Raw genomic sequence first — 22,361 nt, 5'->3', positions numbered from 1 at the left:
GTGTCAGCCTTCTCTCTGATCTCCCTTCCTCCTCTCTCACCCCGCTCCAGTCTATTCTTCACTCCGCTGCCCGGCTCATCTTCCTGCAGAAACGATCTGGGCATGTCACTCCCCTTCTTAAACACCTCCAGTGGTTGCCTATCAACCTCCGCTCCAAACAAAAACTCCTCACTCTAGGCTTCAAGGCTCTACATCACCTTGCCCCTTCCTACCTCTCCTCCCTTCTCTCTTTCTACTGCCCACCCCGCACGGTCTGCTCCTCTGCTGCCCACCTCCTCACCGTCCTTCGGTCTCGCCTATGCCACCGTCGACCCCTGGGCCACGTCCTCCCGCGGTCCTGGAACGCCCTCCCTCCTCACCTCCGCCAAACTAATTCTCTTCCCCTCTTCAAAACCCTACTTAAAACTCACCTCCTCCAAGAGGCCTTCCCAGACTGAGCTCCCCTTCTCCCTCTACTCCCTCTACCACCCCCCCTTCACCTCTCCACAGCTTAACCCTCTTTTCCCCCCATTTCCCTCTGCTCCTCCCCCTCTCCCTTCCCATCCCCACAGCACTGTACTCGTCTGCTCAACTGTATATATTTTCATTACCCTATTTATTTTGTTAATGAAATGTACATCGCCTTGATTCTATTTAGTTGCCATTGTTTTTACGAGATGTTCTTCCCCTTGACTCTATTTATTGCCATTGTTCTTGTCTGCCTGTCTCCCCCGATTAGACTGTAAGCCCATCAAATGGCAGGGACAGTCTCTATCTGTTGCCGACTTGTTCATTCCAAGCGCTTAGTACAGTGCTCTGCACATAGTAAGTGCTCAATAAATACTATTGAATGAATGAATGAATAGAAGGGAGACAGACATTAATATGAATAAATAAGTAATTTATAATACATAATTTAAAGATATGTACATAAATGCTGTGGGTTGGGGGTTGGGTATAGTCTGTGTCCCACAGAAATGCTCAAAATCTAAGTCAGGGAAGACAGACAGATGTATAGAAAAATAAGAATACCTTTGCTAACAGCAATTAGAGCAATTTCCAGCTCAGCAATCCAAAATGTCAGCATTAAAATACTGAGCAACAAAACATGGATTCAGCAAGCCAGGAAATGAAGGAAAGAGGAAAAACTCCTTAACAATACCCTTCAATTAGGTACAGGGATTTGAAAAGCAGAACATGTTTTCACAGGTTAAAATACCCGCTGTACTTTGTTTTAAAATGTATTCTTTATTCTAGGGAACTGGCTGCATTTTGAGACCCATATTTTCCTCTTGTGTATAAATTCATTGTGATTTTGATTAGTGTTCTTGATGATGTTTGTTTCCTGTAATTCAAAGGTTTACCAGAATTGAAATTGTTGAATATAGTTAATTGTTTAAATAACTACGGGAATAATGACATCAGATGTTGCACTTTGCTCACTCTAAATGCAGGTATTCACTTCAAAATGAAATTCAAAGCAGAAAAAAAATTCTCACCATGAACCTCTTTTTGTGTTGGTTGTTTATATGTGCAGGACAGGAGAGAATTGGAAAAGATTCCTATTACGAGCAAGAGGGTAAAGTTCAATTTGTGATTGATGCTGTTTATGCCATGGCTCATGCCCTCCATCATATGAACAAGGATCTATGTGCTGATTACCCTGGTGTCTGCCCAGAGATGGAGCACGCAGGGGGCAAGAAGCTGTTGAAGTATATCCGTGGTGTAAATTTCAACGGTGAGTATCTTTAAGTATTTATATCTTTTTCAGTATTTATTCAGTATATATACATTTGACCAAACACTTTTATCTTGGATGTCATTAAATTATTGTCATTTCACAAATGATTCACCAACACTTTGGGCTGCTAAGATATCATGTAGATCCTTAAAGAGTTAATGCCGGTCCCTGCAGTTACCCAACATATTCCTAGTCTATCAAGAATTTTAATATAAACATTGCATACGATTATCAAATGTTAAACAATGCACAAAAATGTTTTCCCACCTCACTCTCCTGGCTGGAGTGAACTGGGAACAAAATCAATGATTTCTGCCACTTTTTCCATTCCCTGACATACAGTGCTGTTCACTTTGGGGAAAAGGTTAATGCTTATTTCATTTTGAAGCCCTCTTTCTCACCAATGTAAATTTTGTAGAAAATTATCCCCATTTAATAGATGAGAAAGCTGTGGCACAGAGAAGTTTAAGTGATTCACTCGAGATCACACAACAGGACAGTCGCAGAAATGAGCTAAGATTCCAGCAGTATTGACTCCCAGCCCTGCACCTTTTCCACTTTTTTATGTGACACAGTAGGGTGAAGAGGGAAGTTTCAAAATATTGCTTTGTATTTTCAAGTATCTTGGATGTTAGGTTCTCTGCATGACCAATGCTATCAAAGATGGTAGAACCCAGGGTCTTTTGCCCCTACAGAAGAGGGTTTTGAATGACTGCAGAAGTCTCTCCTCCTCTTTCACATTTCAAAATAGTAAAAAATGAAACACTGGAACCAATGAAAAAAAGTGTTTAAATGAACCCATTCTCATTCTAATTTCAAATCTTGAACTCAGGTCTCTACAAGTGAAATAAATATAGAACAGGGCACACTGCATTACTTGTTTTAGTTAAGAAATATTTTATAATTCAAGTGACAATATGAACAGAATGGATAAATTGTCTTGGCTTTCTTTCATTCTAGTCAAATTCTGTGATCTGGGTGCTTTCCTCCCATGTAGATCAGATAAAAAGAAATCTTCACACAATCCACTAGGGCAATTTACTATTCCAGGATTTCATGGAATTTAGACTAAAAGGACTCAATTATTTTTATAAAAAAAATAGTACTTTCAGTAAAGCTGTTTAAATTAGATTCTAAATAATACAAGCTAATGGCTACAGAGACTGAGAGCGTTTCATTTATTTGTATAATTTTTGAAGTGCATTGTGGGAGGGGTTCAGTTTTTTTTTTTGATCCAATAAGCCAAGTTCCCCAATGTATGAACTACTCCAAGGGAATAAATGAGGTATGTCTGAAAGTTCAATTAACTCTTTCAGCTCATATCCATTAATATACCGAACACTACTAGGAATTGGAATGGTAAATGATAAATTAGTGGTTTGAAAGAGTTAATAGAGCTTCCAAAGATGTCTGTAATACTTTGAGAATATTTTAAACATTAGGAGAATCTGGCTCATCAATCCTAGTAACATCTGTAGGCATTCTTGGGAGAACTATGCCCCAATTCTATAAGACAATTCCTTTGTCACTAAGGTCTAATTTGCCTGTAACCATTTCATGTCATGTTGGCAAATTTCATTACATTGACCGACTTAGTGTAGGAAATCATTCTGGGATTCTTTTAATGCATATTTCACAAATGCAGCTTCAAAGAGAGGAAACATCTCATTTCTAAATTGCCTCCATTAAAGCCTGAGAATTTTTCAAGGCAGAGTTTTCAAAAGCAGTGTGGATGTTAGAGGCAGAGTTCCAACAGCTTGAAAAGACACATGCTACCTCTCTCCCTTAGGATGAATTCCCCTGGGGAATACAGGTCTCTGAGGTTGGGTCTGATGACTCACAACTTGGAGGATAGGAATAAAATTTAAAGTCACCCAGAGAAATGAGAAAATAGGTCCTACAAAAATAGCATGACATTCAGTCGGAACCCAAAGTAGCCCACATAGAGGCAAAGGATAAACTCCAGTTCACATTATGGAATGAGCACAAGCATTGTGGAGTTCTAGTGATCCACAAGATCATGTAGGTCAGTAATGTAGTGCTGTTTTTTTAAAATTTCAGCATGGTAGTGAATGAAACCTAATATTATAAAATCTAATATTATCTAGTGGATTGCAATAACATGGGCCCCCAGTAGAGAAGTGATCCTATTGCCCTACTTTGCATTACTCAGCCTTTTAGAGGATTGCATCCAACTGTAGTTCCAACTCTTTAACAGGGTGTAGAGAAACTGGAGAGGGTCCAGAGAAGAGTGGCAAACATGAATAAAGGGATTGGAATCAGGGACTATGAGGAAAGGTTTAAGGAAAAGAGTTTCTTTGGTACTGAGAAGAGAAAACTAAGGTGAACATAAGAAGGACTTTGAGGAGGACGTGAACCAATTATTCTACAAGTCCATTGAGTTCATCCTAAAAGGAAAGGCAGCTGGCCTGTCAGGTTGATACAACAGGGAAACCGTCTATTGAGAAAGATTGTGGAGTCTCCACCCACAAAAATCTTTAAGAACAAAATAGATAATAGTCACTCCTGGTTATTTTCCTGATTTACCTGCCCAGAATTAGGAAACTGAGTCAGTTGAGCTCCCAAGATCCCTTCCAACATTTTGAAACTCTTATTGGATTCCACTTGTCATCCCACATTCAGGCACAGAGCCACGAAACTAGACCAACAGCTTCATGTTCCCTAACTCACCAGGACCTCCACAGATGGGGCTTTTTCTGGTGGTAGGGTCCCTTCAGAGGGTGAACTTTGTAGGGAAGCAGCATGGTGTGGTGGAAAGAACCCAGGACTGGGATTCAGGAGATCCAGCTTCTAGTCCTGGCTCTGCTACTTGTCTTCAGTAGGAACTTAGATGAGGCACCTAACTTTTCTGTGCCTCAGTTTTGTCATCTGTAAAATGGGAATAAAATACCTGTTCCCCTCTGCCTCAGACTGTGACCCTCAACTGGGACAGGGACTCCATATGATCTAATTATCTTGTATCTAAACAAATCATCATTATTATTACTAATAATAATTAATACCTTAACCCTAATACTTGAGAACTCTCTACACACTCTGTGATTCTACCACCTTATAGGCATGGGCCCCTGTGGGCAAATGGTAAGGAAATGTCAAGGGAGCAGGTTTCCAAATAATGTTTATTTTGTCTTGAAGCTAAAAACAAGATTTATTGGAATAAAGATCTGCAATGAAATATTTTTCTGAAAGGATAATATAATAAAAATAATGATAGTAATAATAATAATAGTATTTGTTAAGCACTTACTATGTGCCAGGCACTATACTAAGCACTGGCGTGGATGCAAGCAAGTCAGGTCAGACACAGTCTCAATCCCCATTTTACATATGAGGGAATTGAGGAACAGAGAAGTGAAGTGACTTTCCCAAGATCATGCAGCAGTCAAGTGGCAGAGCTGGATTTAGAACCCATGACCCTCTGTGGAGGTGCCAATACATTAGAAACACAATTTTCCAAAGGCCTGTTATCCTATCCAAACTGATTATCTGAACTGCTGCCGATTGAGATAACTAAAAAATAACAGATAACCAAGCAATTTTGGGCAGATCTCAGTCTTGATCATTGAGTCAGTTTATTCGGTAGTTAAATGGCTAGTTCAGATTGAATGAAAAGTGATCACTAGTTCAAGAATGGCAGGAGCATTTATTTACTAATCTTCGCTCCCATCCTGGGAGAGTCCTTTCCAGCCCTTGACATGTACAGACGTTTGCTTCACCCTCTCTAACCTCCAGTTTAAAGCCCTCATTCCCTCCCCCAGATTCATTTTCCTATAGGTAGAAATTTTATTAGTAATTGTTTGACAAAGACCACAATTATTATGTGCCAAGCAATTAGTTAAGTGCTGGGGTCTATACAACACAATCAGATCAGACACAGTGTGTTCCAAATTAGAATCAATCAGTCAGTCAATCATATTTATTGAGCACTTACTTTGTGCAGAACACTGTATTAAGCACTTGGGAGAGTACAATATAACATTAAACAGACACATTCCCACAACGAGTTTACAGCCTAGATGGAGAGACAGACATTAATATAAATAAATGAACTGTAGCTTTGTACATAATTGCTGTGGGGCTGGGATGGGGGATGAATAAAGGGAGCAAGTCAGGGCGATGGAGAAGGGAATGGGAGAAGAAGAAAGGAGAGTTTAGTCAGGGAAGACCTAGACTTTAGTTTTGCAGTTTCAGGGGGAGAGAAAACAGGTATTTAATTGCCATTTTATAGATGAAGGAATGGAGGCACAGAGAAGTCAAGTGATTTGCCCAAGGTCACATAACAAGCAGGTGGCATAGCCAGTGTTAGAACCTAGGTCTTCTGACCCCTGGTCTTGTGTTCTTTTCACCAGGCCAATCTAGTTCTCTTTTTCACTCCTTCAGCTTGTTGTCTAGTAAAGAATCTTTTGCTGACTGCCTTTATCCTATCATTCAATTAATCAGTAGTATTTATTACCTACAGTCTGCCAAACACAATCCTAAGAGCTTGAAAAAGTACAATAAAGTTAGCAAATATGATTCCTGCCTTCAAAGAGTTTACAATCTAATGGGGGAAGCAGACACTAAAATGATAGGAAGAAGTAGCTATTTAGATGAGTGCTTAAGTAATAGGGTATATACAAAAGTGGTAGAGGTGGATGCATTTTTTTTGAGTATGTGGTTGGCATAAAGAGACAGGATGGTAATTGATGCGATAAATCCTACTTGAGTCCATCTTTGCCAGATGAAGCTGGCCCTACCATTCAAGGTAGGTGCAATTGGATAATATGAGTTTCCTGCCCCAGACAAAGGCAGAAAGCAACATGGCATAGTGGAAAGAGCACAGATCTGATAGTCAGAGGACCTGGGTTTTAATCCCAGCTCAGCAACTTGCCTGCTGTGTGTCCTTGGGCAAGTCACTTAATTTCTCTGTGCCTCAGTTACCGCATCTATAAAAAGAAGATTAAGCCTCATGTGGGACATGGACTGTGTCCAACCTGATTTTTTTGTATTTACCCCAGTGCTTAGAACAGTGCCTGGTACATAGTAAATACTTAATGAATACCATAAAAAGGGGCAGAAGTTCTACACGGTTACACCCTCCAAGTATCCCAACCATCATGGGAACACCTCTGGGAGCCACCTTTGGACCTCAAAGGGCTAGTGTGCACCAACTTCCTGTAAGCCACTACCCAGATCACAGAAGACTAGTTGGGAGCCATAGGAATGAGGAGGGAAATGAGGGAGGGAAGTGTATGCAGGAGGGGGAGAAGATCAAAGGTCAGCCAGTAAGCAATCGACTCCTTGCTCCTTGGGCCAAATTTGGAACCAGCCATCTGGTCCTAGCCAGAACCCCAGTAACATCAATTATTTCATATAATTGCCTTTCTACTGTACTGTTCTTTGAAAATCTCAACAGAAACACCTTTCACAAGTTTTACACATACTGTTTTTTCTCTTCCAAAGTTAAATTTTTTTTTGTTGGAAAACATAATGACTTGGTTATAATGTGCAATCATCAGAAATTGTACTCCTCCAGTGACAAACTTAACTGTAACATTTGACTTCTCTAAAATAATATGGACTAAGAGATAGGGAAAGGTCCAATAGAAATATTTTTAAGGTGTTCTTCATTGTAGAACCCTATGTTGTACTGGAGATAGACTACATTAGAGATGTTCAACATTTTGTAGAAAATACCCATCAGGTAAACTTTGGTCACTGATTGTTCCATTGGAGGTAGGGGAGGAGGAAGAGGAAACAGCTGATAGCTCCAAAATAGAAAACATGATCCTTACAATGACATTACAACCTTTCCCCAAATATAATTAGTCAGTCAATTAATTCATGGTATTTATTGAGCACTTACTGTGGGCAGAGTATTGTACTAAGTGCATGGGAGAGTACAATAGAGTTAGTAGACATGATTCCTGCCTTAAAGGAGCTTAAAACCTACTCGGGGAGACAGACATTAAAATTAATTACTAGAAGGGGAAACAATAGAGCATAAGAATATGTACATAAGGTCTGAATTGGTGGGGAGTAAATCACAAGGTTTAGAACATTCAGACTTAAGTGTACGGGCAGCACACAAGTGAGGGAGAATTGGGTGGGGAAATGAGAGGTTTAGTTAGAGGTATGTTTTTAGTGGGCTTTGAAAGTAGGGAGAGTGGTGGTCTGTTGGCTATGAAGGGGGAGGGAGTTCTGGGCAGGTGGGGTGGCATGAGAAAGGGGTCATTAGTGACAGAGATGAGGTCGAGACACAGTGAATTGGTTGGTATTAGAAGAGCGAAGTGTGCAAAATGGCTTGTAGTGGAAGGAGAAGTGACTTTAGATAGGAGGGGAAGAATTGATTGAGCCACCTTAAAACCAATGGTGAGGAGTTTCTGTTTGATGCAGAGATGGTTTGGCAGCCATTGGCAGTTTTTGAGGAGTGGGGAAATTTGTGCAGAACAATCTTTTAGAAAAATGATCCAGCAGCAAAATGAAGTATGCTCTGGAGAAGGGAGGCTGGAGGCAGGGAGACCAGTGAGAAGACTGAGGGAGTAGTCAAGGCAGAATATTACAAGTGCTTGAACCAGCAAGGTGACAGTTTGAATGGAGAGGAAAGAGCAAATTTTGGAGATGTTGTGAAGGTAGAACTGGAAGGCTTTACTTACAGATTGAATATGTGGTCTGAATTAGAGAGGAGAGAGTCAAGGAAAATACCAAGATTGTGTACTTGTGAGAGAGGGAGGAAGGTGGTGGTCTCTAAATGAAGGAAAATTCAGGAGAAGAGGTTCTTGGTGGGAAAATGAAGAGTTCTGTTTCGAGTATGTTAGGTTTGAGATGTCACCAGGATATCGAAGTAGAGATGTCCTGAAGGCAAAAAGGAAATTTGAGACTGTAGAGAAGGAGAAGGTCAGGGATGGAGAGGTAGATTTGGGAACCATCACATAGAAATAGTAGTGGAAGGTGTGGGAGTGAATGAGGGCTCCGTGGGAGCAGGTGTAGATGGAGAATAGAAGGGGATCCAGAACTGAATCTTGAGGGACCCTCGCAATTAAGGGGCAGGAGAAAGAGGAGGATTGAGACAGAGCAGAAGCAGCCAGAGAGATAGGAGTAGAACCAGGAGAGGGCAGGGCCAGTAAAATCAAGGTTAGATACTGTTTCCAGGAGAATGGGTTTGTCCACAGTATCAAAAGCAGATGAGAGGTCAAGGGGGATTAGGATAGAGTAGAGGCTGTTGGATTTAGCAAGGAGATCATTTGTGACCTTAGAGAGGGCAGTTTCTATTTGAGTGCAAGGGATTGAAGAAATGGTTAGAAGAGAGGAAGTAGAGGCATGGATCTAAATGACTTGTTCAAGGAGTTTGGAAAGGAGGGAGTTGAATCAGTACCTGGAGGAGTTAAGGGAGAGTTTTTTTGGTTTTTTTTAGATAAGGGCATACATGGGCATGTTTGAAAACAGAGGGGAAGGAGCCACTGGAGAGTGAGTGATTCAAGAAGGTGGTCATGGAGTGAAAAAGGGAAAGGTCAAGTGTTTTAATAAGATGTGAAGGGATGGGGTCAAAGGCAAAGATGTGGGGAAGATTTTGAAAGGAGGCAGAAGACCTCTTGAAAAGAATGAGAGTAAAAGAGGGAGAAGGAGGAAGGTGGGAATGTTGAGACACAGGGGAGATTTTTAGGGAATTCACATTACCTTAAAGATAAAGATACCTTGCTATTATCTGAAACAAATGTTAGATAATAACTGTGCTCATTCTCCATTATAAAAGCAATAATAATAATAATGGTACTTGTTAAACACTTACTATATGCCAGGCAGTGTACTAAATGCTGGGGTGGATATGAGCAAATCAGGTTGAACACAGTCCCTGTCCCATGTGGGGCTCACAGTCTCAATCCCCACTTTACAGATGAGAGAACTGAGGCCCAGAGAAGTGAAGTCACTCACCCAAGGTCACATAGCAGACAAGTGGTGGACCTGGAATTAGAACCCATGACCTTCTGATTCCCAGGTTCATGCTCTATCCACTATACCATGCTGCTTCTCCTGCTGCTTCATTGCAAAGCAAGCAATGCAGTGATTTCCTTAAGGAGATAATCTGCTATGGTGTGAATTAGAAGTGGTGGTACTAATCCCTCCAGTGAAAAATACTGGATTATATGACCTACTAAATTTGAACAGTGTGTTTCTCCCAGGTCGTCAGCCTTTTCCTGTTGCAAGTTAGATATTAGTGTTTCCGTGATTCCGTGAGGGCTTGACACATTTTCCCAACCCATGCATGCATATGCATAAAATTTGGTATGTACTTTAATCTTTATTATTATTATAATAATGCTACTTGTTAAGCGCTAACTATGTGTCAAGCACTGTTTTAAGCGCTGGGATAGATACACGTTAATCAGGTTATGCACAGTCCCTTATGGGGCTCACGCTCTTAATCCCCATTTTACAGATGAGGTAACGAGACAAAGAGAAGTGAAAAGACTGATCAAGGTCACACAGCAGACATGTGGTAGAGCCCAGGATTAGAATCCAGATCCTTCTGACTCCCGGGCCAGTGGTCTATCCATTAAGCCATGCTGTTTCCTTATTATAGGCATGCTAATCACATACCCTCTAAGAGGTTTTATTTGTCCTTTTCTGACTTTCCTTCGTGTATGTCAGTGGTTCATTTTTAATAAATTATTTCTTCCATTTTTATGTGAATCACAAGTGCAGCTAAGTATGGTTAAAATGCTAAGTCCAGTTGCATCGTGGTGCATATCATAAGGTCAAAGACATACAATACACTATCGCAAGGCATCATTTAAATGAACTATTCAACTGCTTAATGTTCATTTTTAAACAAGGATTTTAATAAGGATAGAAAGTAGAATGACAAGAATCGTTTCCCCTTGCAAATACTTTAAGAGGAGAGAGAAATTATTCAATGAGCCCCATTCCCATGAACCTTAATGCTGTTTATTTGTGTTCCAACTTTGGAGAAAGCTACGTAACTGGATGTTTTCTCACTAAACAAATGAAATAATCTTTCTTTCACTTGCTTCAGATACTCTTTCTCCTTCCAAGACTATGAAGCACTCAAGTCTTTTTATTTCAGTGATCTGAGGCCATAGATTTGTAGGAAGACTCAGTATAAATTCCAGTACCATATCAAATTGTTGAGACAAAAGAGAGATGTGCTTCAGAATATGAATGCCTCCTCTAAAGTGACAGGCCTTTTATTTTCTTGCTAATGATCTGAAAAGTAAAGAATGGTGTTTTTGTTTTGTTTTGTTTTTTGTTTTGTAGACCTGGCAGATTCCTGTCAGGAGCATAGATACAAAAAAATCACTTATTTAGGTTTGAGATTAGGACCACATACCTCCCTCATGTTATCAATCTATCATACTTATTAATAACAACAATAATAATAATAATGGTATATGCCAGGCACTGTATATGTGCTGGAGAGGATACAAGCAAATCAAGATGAACACAGTCCCTGTCCCATGTTAGGCTCACAGTCTCAATCCCCATTTTACAGTTGAGGTCACTGAGGCCCAGAGAAGTGAAGTGACTTGCCTAAAGTCACACAGCAGACACATGGCAGAGCCAGGACTAGTATCTATGACCTTCTGACTCCCAGGCCTGTGCTCTATCCACTATGCCATACTGTTTACAGAGCACTGTACTAAGTGCTTGGGAAAGCACAATATAACAATATTACAGAATTGGTAGACACATTCCCTGCCCAAAACAACCTTACAGTCTTCACAAAGTGTCTATCTTGAGGAGTCTCTTGGGACTGTGTAAAAGAAATGCTACAATTATACCATTTTGGCACTCTTTTAAATGACTTCATATTGCGAAGGGGTGCTTGATTGTGTTCACATTGACTACATTTGCCTCTAGGAACCAATTTTTAATATCCAACCAGATTACAGAAGATGATGTTCCTAAAATTGCCAAAATACCTGATGAGAATTCTATGAAAGCATGTCAGTTATTATGTAATCTTTTGGTAGGATGATGATATATTCCTCTTGGTTAAGGAGTTGACTAATATAAAAGTAAATATCTCATCCTACTTATTTTTCACATAAACTATTAACATTTCCTTCAACTGAGATGATTAAACATAAAATATTGAGGGATTAAATGATAGAATCACAGAGTTGGAAAAGCTCCCTACCTTTACTCAGGAATGCACCTAAGCCATTCCAAAGTAGCTATCAGTCCTATTTATGATGGTCTTCAAGGCAGATGTCACAGCCTTCCTTGATAGCCTATTTTAGTGTTCAATCATTCCACTGTCACAAAGGTTGTCTCCTTATAGACAAGCCAAAAATTCTATATCTCAGTCATGAAAAGATTAGACCGTGAACCAGGAACTTAAATGAAAAAAAAAAAGGACTTTAGAATCAGGCTGCAGGCTTAAAATAACATTTCGGGTATCCTGCTTTTTTATGGCACTTGTAAGCACTTATTATGTCAAACACTATATTACGCGCTGGGGTAGATGCAAGAAGATCAGCTTTGACACCATCACTGTCTCACCCGGGGCTCGCAGTCTAAATAAGAGAGAGTAGGATTTAATCCTCATTTTGCAGATAACTGACTTGTCTAAGGTCTCACAACTTCTCCTTTCTTGTCCGTTTTTGGCCTTTTTTCATGGGTATTTGTACTCAGGGAGTAGGGGGCTGAATACGCTGTTGCTGACAGATGGCTTTATTATTTTAGCCTAATGATGCATAAGGAAGTATGTGACAGGAAGTTCCACTGGCCTACACACTTAGAAAGGGAAGAAGGAAGCAGGGAGAGATACTGCATGGTGCTTCTCCCCGAAGAAAGTATAAATACTTACCTGCACTAATCAGAGATCAGGATTGGAGAGGAAGTAGAAGTACTAGGTAGTTAGAGAAGAAGTCTCATGGCCATCTTGGAGGTGAAGAGGTAGTGAGCTGTGTGCCTGGGAGAGCAAGACACTTGGGAGAGCTCACCTGTGACCCTGAATGGACCCTGGAGAGATTGGAGATGATCTTGGGGGTGGGTTAGGATACCCTGGAGGTCTGGGATCCAAAGTCAGACTCTGGAGGAACGAGGTTCCTGTCCCTGAGAGGAAAAAAGCAAAACGAGTGACCTTGCTTCCAATGTTCTGTGGGGCTGGGATTGAGATGAGTATCAAATTGCTCAGGTGGTACAGATCAAAGAGCATAGGCAACATACAAGGATGGGAAAATGAGAAGTTTCTCAGGAAAGGCTTCTTGGAGAAGATATGATTTTAGTAGGCTCTTGAAGATGGGAAGAGTACTGGTCTGTCAGATCTGAAGAGGGGAGGGAGTTCCTGGCCAGAGAGAGGGCATGGGCAAGGGGTTGGTGGTGAGACAAATAAGATTTAGGTACGGTGAGCAGGTTGGGATCAAAGGAGCAAAGTGTGTGGGCTGAGTTGTAGTGCAAAATGAGTGAGGTCAGGTAGGAGGAGGAGGACTGATTGTCTGCCTTAAGGACAATGGCAAGGAGTTTCTGTTTAATGTAGTGATAGATGGGATATCAGTGGAGGTTTCTGTGGAATGGGGAAACATTTTTTAGAAAATGATCCAAACAGCAGAGTGACATCTGGACAGGGTGGGAAGAGACAGGAGGCAGGGACACTCACTTAAACTGTGAGGGCCATACAGGACAGAGATTGTGTCCAACCTAACTAACTTGTATCTACCCCAGCATGTAAAACAGTGTTTGACACATAGGAATCGCTTAGCAAATACCATAAAAAAGGGAGGTCAATGAGGAGGCTGATACAATAATAAAGGTGGATATGACAAGTGCTTGGAACAGTGTGATAGCAGATAGGATGAAGAGAAAAGGCAATTGTTAGAAATGTTGTGAAGGTTGAACTGACAGGATTTGGTGACAGACTGAATATGTGGGTTTGTCCCTTCTAGACTGTGAGCCCATTGTTGGGTAGGGATTGTCTCTATCTGTTGCCAAATTGTACTCTCCAAGCCCTTAGTACAGTGCTCTGCACACAGTAAGTGCTCAATAAATATGATTGAATGAGACAAGGATAAATGCCGAGGTTATGGGCTCAGAGACATGGAGAAGAACAGAGTGTTGTCTATAATGATGGGAGAGACATGAGGAAAACAAGGTTAGGGTGCGTAGATGAGGAGTTCTGTTTTGTTTTGTTTGTTTTGTTTTGTTCTGTTTTCCCACCCTCTGAGAATAGAGATCCCTCAAGGCTCAGTTCTAGGTCCCCTTCTATTCTCCCTTTACACTCACTCCCTTGGAGAGCTCATTTCTTCCCATGGCTTCAATTAACATCTCTATGCAGATGATTCCCAAATCTAAATCTCCAGCCCTGACATTTCTCCTTTCCTGCAATCTCACTTTTCCTCCTAACTTCAAGACATATCTATTTGGATGTCCTGCTGACGCCTCAAATTAAACATATCCAGAACTGAACTCCTCATCTTTCTACCCAAACCCTATCCTCCCGTACTCTCTCCCATCACTGTAGACATCATTCTCCTTTCTATGTCACAAGTCCATAACTTTGGCATTGTCCTCAACTCATCTCTCTCATTCCATCCACATATTCAGTCTGTCACCAAATCCTGTCAGTTCACAACACTGCTAAAATCCATCCTTTCCTCTCCATCCAAATTGACGCGATGCTGATCCAAGCGCATATGCTATCCTGCCTTGACTACTACATCTGCCTCCTTACTGAACTCCCAGCCTCCTGTCTCTCCCCACTCTAACCTATACTTGACTCTGCTACACGGATCGTTTACCAGCAAAAACGTTCGGTCCATGTCTCCCCACTCCTCAAGAATGCCAATGGCTGTCCATCCACCTCTGCATCAAACAGAAACTCCTTACCATCAGCTTTAAAGCACTCAGTCAGCTAGCCTCATCCTACCTCACCTCACTAGTCTCCTACTACAGCCCAGCCCACACACTCTGCTCCTCCAGCTCCATCTTACTCACTGTGCCTCAGTCCCATCTATCTCATCGTTGTCCCCTTTTCCCTATCCCCCAAATAGCCTGGAACTCCCTCCCCCTCCATATAAGCCAGACCACCACTCTCTCCACCTTCAAAGCATTATTCAGGTCCCATCTCCACCTAGAGGCTTTCCCCAATTAAGCCCTCTTTCCCCCTGCTCGCTCTCCTTTATGCATCGTCTATGCACTTGGATCTGTGACCATTGGACATTTCTTATTCTCCCCACTTCCAACCCCACAGCTTTTGTGTATGCATCATTAAATTATATATTATAAATTATTTATCCGGTCATGTTAATGTCTGTCTCCCCCTCTAGATTGTAAGCTCAGTATGGGCAGGGAATGTTTCTGCTAATTTTGTTAGTGCACTTAGTACAGTGCTCTGAACATTGTAAGTGCTCAACAAATGCCATGGATTGATTGATTGATCAATTTTGAACATGTTACGTTTGATGTATTGGTGGGACAACTAGGTATTGTTGTCCTGAAGGCAGGAGAAAATGGGATGGTGCAGAGATCAGGGCTGGAGATGTAGATTTGTAAATCACCTGCATAGAGATGGGAGTTGAAGTCGGTGGAGTGAATGATATTCCAAGGGAGTCTGTACCATCAAGATCTTTTTATTGGAAAACACTGACTAAAGATTAGGGAAGTGAGAAAATGAGAAAGATTATTTCCTTAGTCCAGTGGTCTGCACACAGTAAGTGCTCAACAAATGCCACTGATTATGTTTGATGTGAAAATGTACAGGGAACCATTGGAGGTTTTTGAGGAGTGGGGAGATATGCACAAAACCTTTTTTTAGAAAAATGATTGGATTAGCAAAGTGAAGTAAGGACTGGAGTGAAGAGAGGCTAGTGAGGAGGCTGATGCAGTAGTCAAGTTGGGATATGTGGCAAATGATTGGACCAGAAAGATGGCAGTTTGGATGGAGAGGAAAGGATGGATTCTGGAGGTGTTATGAAGGAAGAAGTGACATGGTTTGGTGACAGAGAGACTATGAAAGTTGAAAGTGGAATAAAGAATAATAAGAGATGAAGAGGAGAATCAGTGTGGCTGAATGGATAAACCATGAGGCAGGGAGTCAGAAGGATCTGGATTCTAATCCTGACTCCACCACTTTTCTTCTGGGTATCTTTGGGCAAGTCACTTAACTTCTCTGTGCCTCAGTTCCCTCATCTGTAAAATGGGAATTAAGACTGTGAGCCCTCATGGACTGTATCCAACCTGATTAAGCTTGTATCTACCCCAGGACTTAGTAATAATAATTATAATAATTATAATTATAATAATTATATTAATAATAATAATAATAATTATGGCATTTCATTCATTCAATAGTATTTATTGAGCGCTTACTATGTGCAGAGCACTGTACTAAGCGCTTGGGATGAACAAGTCGGCAACAGATAGAGACAGTCCCTGCCGTTTGACGGGCTTACAGTCTAATCGGGGGAGACGGACAGACAAGAACAATGGCACTAAACAGCGTCAAGGGGAAGAACATCTCGTAAAAACAATGGCAACTAAATAGAATCAAGGCGATGTACAATTCATTAACAAAATAAATAGGGTAATGAAAATATATACAGTTGAGTATTTGTTAAGTTCTTACTATGTGCTTACTGTTCTAGGTGATGGGGAGGATACAAGGTGATCAGGTTGTCCCACGTGGGGCTCAGTCTTAATCCCCATTTCACAGATGAGGTAACTGAGGCATGGAGAAGTGAAATGACTTGCCCAAAGTCACACAGCTGACATGCGGCTGAAGCGTGATTTGAACCCATGATCTCTGACTCCCATGCTCATGCTCTTTCCACTGAGTCATGCTGCTTCTCTAGTATAGTGCCTGGAACATGGTATGCACTGAACAATTACAATTTAAAAAAAGTGGTGTTGTCAATAGTGATGGGAAAGTTAGGTGAAAGAGAGGATATTGGTGGGAGTATTGTTATATTGTGCCGTACTCTCCTAAGTGCTTAGTACAGTGCCCTGCACAGCATAAGCACTCAATATGATTGACTGATTGATTGAATATAAAGAGTTCAGTTTTGGACCTGTTGAGGTTGAGATGCTGGCAGGACATCTGAGTAGAGATGTCTTGGAGGTAATATGAGAATTGAGATTGCATACAAAAAGAGTGAGGTCAGGTTTAGTGATACAGATTTGGAAGTCATCCACATAGTTGTAGCTTTGAAAATAGATGAGCTCCCAAAAGTGTGATTTGAGAAGCTTAGACCAGAGCCTCAAGAGATACCTGGTTGGGGTGTGGGAGGCAGATTATAAATCAGTCAAAGAGATTGAGAAGGAGCTGCGAGACAGGGAAAAGGAGAACCAGGAGAGGATAGGGTCAGTGAAATGAAGGTTAGATCCAGGAGAAGGGGATGGGCCATAATGTCACTGTACCTTGATCTCGTCTATCTCACCGCCAAACTCACTTCCTCATCCTGTCTCTGGACTGGAGCGCCCTCCCTCTTCATATACAACAGACAATTACTCTCCCCCTCTTCAAAGGCTTATTGATGGCACATCTCCTCCAAGAGGAGAAAGCCCTCCTTTCCTCTTCTCCCATTCCCTTCTGCACTGCCTTGACTTGCTCCCTTTATTCATCCCCACCATCCCAGCCCCACAACACTTATGTACATATCTGTAGTTGTATTCATTCATATTAATGTCTCTCTCCCCCTCTAGACTCTAAGCTCATTGTGGGCAGGGAATGTGTCTGCTACATCATTATACCATGCTTTCCCAAGCGCTTAGTACAATACCCTGCACATAGTGAGTGCTCAAAAAATATGATTGACTGAGTGACTGGCAACATCAAAGGCAGCAGAGAGTTAAGAAATTCCGGCTGGAATAGAGTCCATTTGACAAGAAAGTTCCCCTCTCTAGACTGCATGGTCATGTGGGCAGGGAACATTGTCTACCAACTCTGTTATATTGTACTCTCCCAAGAGCTTAGTACATAATAATTAATAATAATAATTATGGTATTTGTTAAGTGCTTACTGTGTGCCAAGCACTGTTGTAGTTCTATGAACTAAGTGCTCAATAAATATGATTAATCAATTGATTGATTGAAAGTCATTGGTGGCCTTGGAGAGAGCAGTTTCAGTAGAATAAAAGGGGGCTGGTGGGCAGATGGGGAACCAGACTTTTGAGGCCCAAGGAGGGAGTTGGAGAAGATGAAATGGAGGCAGCAGTTGCCCACAGTGTTTGTTAATAATAAATCAATCCATCATATTTACTGAGTTCTTACTGTGTACAGTACAATATAGCAGAGAGTACAGTTTAACAGAGTTGGTAAACATGTTCCCTGCCCACAATGAGATTACAGTCTAGAACGGGAGGCACATTAATATAAATTAATAAATTATGGGTATGTACGCAAGTGCTGTGGAGCTGAGGGAGGGGTGAATAAAAGGTGCAAATCCAAATGCAAGGGTGACACAGAAGGGAGCAGAGGAAATGAGGCCCTCCATTCTCCTATCGTGTTATCCTTCCATAAACATCTTGTATAAAATCATCATTTTTCCTTCCCTTATGCTTTAACCCATTCATCATGATTCTGTACACAGAGAGCTCGTTCTCAGAAGTTCTCTCTTGTTATGGCCAGTTATGCTTCAAGTGAAGCAAAATGAATGAACTCCTAAAAGAAATCTCTTCAGATAGTAATTAGAATACTGCAGAAATCAGAACGTATGACTGTGCTTAATTGCATTTGGGAAACTGCCGGACATGACCCCTTTGGCCAGGGGAGGCCTCTTTTCATGATTCTCAGAAGTGGTATAGAATTATTTCTCTAGCTATTCATTAGTGTCCCTGGGAAGAAACAAAACCTACTCCTTACATACTGCTTTGCGAACAGCTTAGTGAAAACGTAAGGGAGTTTTTAACAGGTCCACAATTTCCATAACAGGTTTTTGGCTGGCTTACAAATTTGCTCAGGTATCCTCTCAATTCTACCAATCCCGAGGCGAAGGAGTCGAACTATGATCTAACATGGCACTGCCTCCTCCTCCCAGTCATATGACACATTCTGATGCCGGCCTAGTGCCCTCCCCCGTGCACCTCCCAGCTCCTCCCCTCCCGTCAGTCCCCGGCATGGCAGCAGCAGCAGAGGCAGCTTTCCACACCCCATTGGGAGAGCTCTGGCTTCCATCCCTCCCTCAGTTCTGGACATGGCAGTGGTGATAACCTGGCCTCGAGAGGCCCAGCTGCGGCAGCTCAGACTGGGGGCCCCCCTGCCCTTACCATGAGGGTCAGTTCCAGAAGAAAGTCCCGCCTCCCTCTTTCCCGATGCCGCCTCCTGATCAGAAGGTGGGATGACTTCATAATGTGAACCGGTCAGACAGCAAATCAGGAGGCCCTAAAACCCCTTATTTATGGAACCATCTTGAAGGGTTTTGCCTGATGCAAAATGTGCCAATCTGTCATAGAACCATTTTAACATTAAGGCAAATATTCAACAGAAATATATTGCCATTCAAATCTCATTTGCCTTATTTACACAGTTTCAGAATAAACTGAATAATAATATACAACTAATTCTACTAGGGGATTTTCCATTCATCCACTACTTCTAGGTAATAGGTTGGGAAAACTGTAACAATTCTTTACGAACCTAAAACAGCTTTATCCAATTAATTGCATCCCGACTCCATTAGATGGTAATGAGAGTTAATGAATTACCTAGAAGTAGTGGATGAATGGAAAATCCCCTAGTAGAATTAGTTGTATATTATTATTCTTTGAATTTATCAGGTAGGCACTCTATACACACTTTGAGGGTGGAGGAGAGAGGCTACTGAATCAATTAATTAATGACCTTCATTGAGTGCTTGTTGTCTGCAGAGCACTGGATCAAGGACTTGGGAGAGTACAATACACTTAGTAGACACATTCCCTTCCCACAAGGAGCTTACATTATGGAAGAGGAGACACACATTGAATAATTAAAGATGGGGAAATGACAGGGTATAAAGGACATATATTTAAATACCGTGGGGCTGACGGTATGGTGAATATCAAGTGTTTACGGGTACAGATCCAAGTGCATAGGTGACGCAGAAGGGAGAGTGAGTAGGGAAAGGTCTGTCAAATAGGAAGTGGAAGGAGTTTCAGGCCAGAGAGAGGAGTTGGTGATGAGATAGGCAAGATATGGTGAATAGGTTGATGTTAGAGGAGCGAAGTGTGTGGTCTGGGTTGAAGTAAGACATCAGTGAGCTAAAGTAGGAGGTGGAGAGCTAATTGAGTGCTTTCACCCTCATGGTAAGGAGTTTCTGTTCGATGCGAAGGTGGATGGGCAACCACTGGAGTTTCTTGAGGAGTGGGGACACATAGACTGAACAGTGCACGGGCTTGGGAGTTAGAGGTCGTGGGTTCTAATTCCGCCTCCTCCACTTGTCAGTTGTTTGACTTTGGGCAAGCCAGTTAACATCTCTGGGCCTCAGTTACCTCAACTGTAAAATGGGGATTAAGACTGTGAGCCCCATCTGGAATAACCTGATAACCTTCCATCTCCCCAGCACTTAGAACAGTGCTTAGCACATAGTAAGTACTTAACAAATACCATCATTATCATTATTATTTTAGAAAAGTGATCTGAGCAGGAAGTGGAGTATGGACTGGAGTGGGGAGAGACATGAGGCAGAGAGGTCAGCAAGGATGCTGATGTGGTAGTCAAGGCGGGATATGATGAGTGCTTGGATCAGCTTTGCAGCTGTTCGGCTGGAGCGGCAAGGTGGATTTTTAAAATGTTATTCATTCATTCATTCATTCATTCAATAGTATTTATTGAGCACTTACTATGTGCAGAGCACTGTACTAAGCGCTTGGAATATACAAATCGGCAACAGATAGAGACAGTCCCTGCCCACTGACGGGCTTACAGTCTAATTGAATGCATGTTATGAATGAATGTTATGACTTGCATCTATACCCCATATTTTTCCCATCTAAGCACTTAAGTACTCACTGTACTTATACACTTACATTGTTGGCCAGAAAACCACACCATGACCAATTTGCCCTCAAATTACTCTAAGCTGGGGCAGTGAGTTCATCCTCAGAGCTAGCCAGTCTCCTGCTGACCCTGCTCTTGAGCTACAGTTTCCATTTCTGACATGCAGTAGATTCAAAGACATCTCTCTTCAATCATCCAAATCAAAAACTTAGTCTTTTATAGCAGATGTACCCTGATTTTTTGTAGGCAAAAATGTAGCAAAAATGTATACATAGTATGAACTAAATATGGCGGCAAGAGAAAAGCCTGAAAATATTTATAATGCTTTTTTGAACCCAGTGGTGATTAATGAAATTATTTTATATGCAGACAAATGTGTCCATTTGTAATTACTTGTATATCTGGAGTCAAATGTGTATTTTGTGTGGGTGCCTGTCTAGTAATGTATATTATATACAAACTCAGAAGCATTTATGAGCTCTTTCAGGGAGAAGTGCTATATCATTTAGTAAGAAAGTATACCTACTTAATTATTAATGGCGGTCATAAAACAACCGTTAAAATGATGACAAAACTCTTGATAGTATGAATGAATAAGGGATCATTAGAAAAGAAGACTGGCCTTTTTCCTATTGTTTCCTCTGTTCTTTTTTATCCCATTTGCATGCTGATTACTGGAAAAAGAACATATTGTGGAGGAGGAAGCTATTTCTGGATGCCAGTCAAGATTCACTAGACCTGGGCTGTCTTCTGATGGCAGTATCTCTGCGAAGCAGATGGAACATTTTCTGGGAAAAAAATCATTTAAAGGCTCCATTCACTGGGCTGATTTCCACTAAAGAACTCCCTCAGGAAACAAACCCTTCTGATATTTCATGCTCTGGGTAAAGGGCTGAAATAAGGCAAGGCTACTGCAGTTTTTTTTTCTTTTTCAGCCAGCGGGGCTAAATCGTGATAATTAATCACAGACAGAGGGCTAGGATTATGGCACAGTGTCCTGAAGTGCCCATTTAAAATTCTGTGGTGACGGATGGCTTATGCTTCATCGAGGGTGCTAGACTCACATCTCTCAACTAAGGGAAGAGAACTAAAACGAATATTGTCAAGCTTTGGGTTTTGTTTTGTTTTTTACTTCCTCAGGCAGTGCTGGCACTCCAGTAATGTTTAATAAAAATGGAGATGCACCTGGACGTTATGACATCTTTCAATACCAGGCAACAAACACCAGTGCTCCTGGCTACCATCTGATTGGCCAGTGGACCGATGACCTACAGCTCAATGTGAGTTCAATTCATTCCTTGTTTTCATCAGTGTACAGTAAGCCAAGCGGTGCTTGGAGTTTTTCAAACCATTTGATATTACTTTCCTATGCTCTGAACGTGCATATCAACACAAGCCCTTACCCACGCATTCACTTACTCTTTCTCACCCTCACACACACATATACACTGTACCTATACATGGCCCCATCTATTGATAGGCTGATAGGAAAGGATACATCAGGAAAGGGGGGAGGAGGAACGAAAGAGCTGTTGTGGTGGGTGTGTGAAAGAAAGCTGGAAGTAGGGGAGATAGTTGGGAAGCTTTGATGATAAAGGTGGTGGCATCTGAAGGGTGCCTGGAACCATGGGGGTTGAAAGCACTGAAGGCTGGAAGATATAGGGAAGGGAATCAGAGAAAGCAAGACATGAGAGTTGGAAGGAG

General features: G+C 41.5%; 1 protein-coding gene across 2 annotated transcripts in view; it reads left to right on the top strand.

Annotated features, from left to right (window-relative positions):
* Positions 1 to 22,361, top strand: part of GRM7 (glutamate metabotropic receptor 7) — a 780,988-nt gene that overhangs the window by 483,713 nt on the left and 274,914 nt on the right. For both annotated transcript variants that reach the window (XM_029052142.2, XM_029052141.2), the window contains exons 6-7: positions 1,517 to 1,717; positions 21,798 to 21,937. In XM_029052142.2, coding sequence (XP_028907975.1) covers positions 1,517 to 1,717; positions 21,798 to 21,937 — 341 coding nt within the window. The remainder of the gene's footprint in view (positions 1 to 1,516; positions 1,718 to 21,797; positions 21,938 to 22,361) is intronic.

Source organism: Ornithorhynchus anatinus, chromosome X1 (genome assembly GCF_004115215.2).
Source record: "Ornithorhynchus anatinus isolate Pmale09 chromosome X1, mOrnAna1.pri.v4, whole genome shotgun sequence".
Lineage (NCBI taxonomy): Eukaryota > Metazoa > Chordata > Mammalia > Monotremata > Ornithorhynchidae > Ornithorhynchus > Ornithorhynchus anatinus.
Note: the sequence above shows the minus strand (reverse complement) of the source record. Positions and strands in the feature narration are given on the sequence as shown.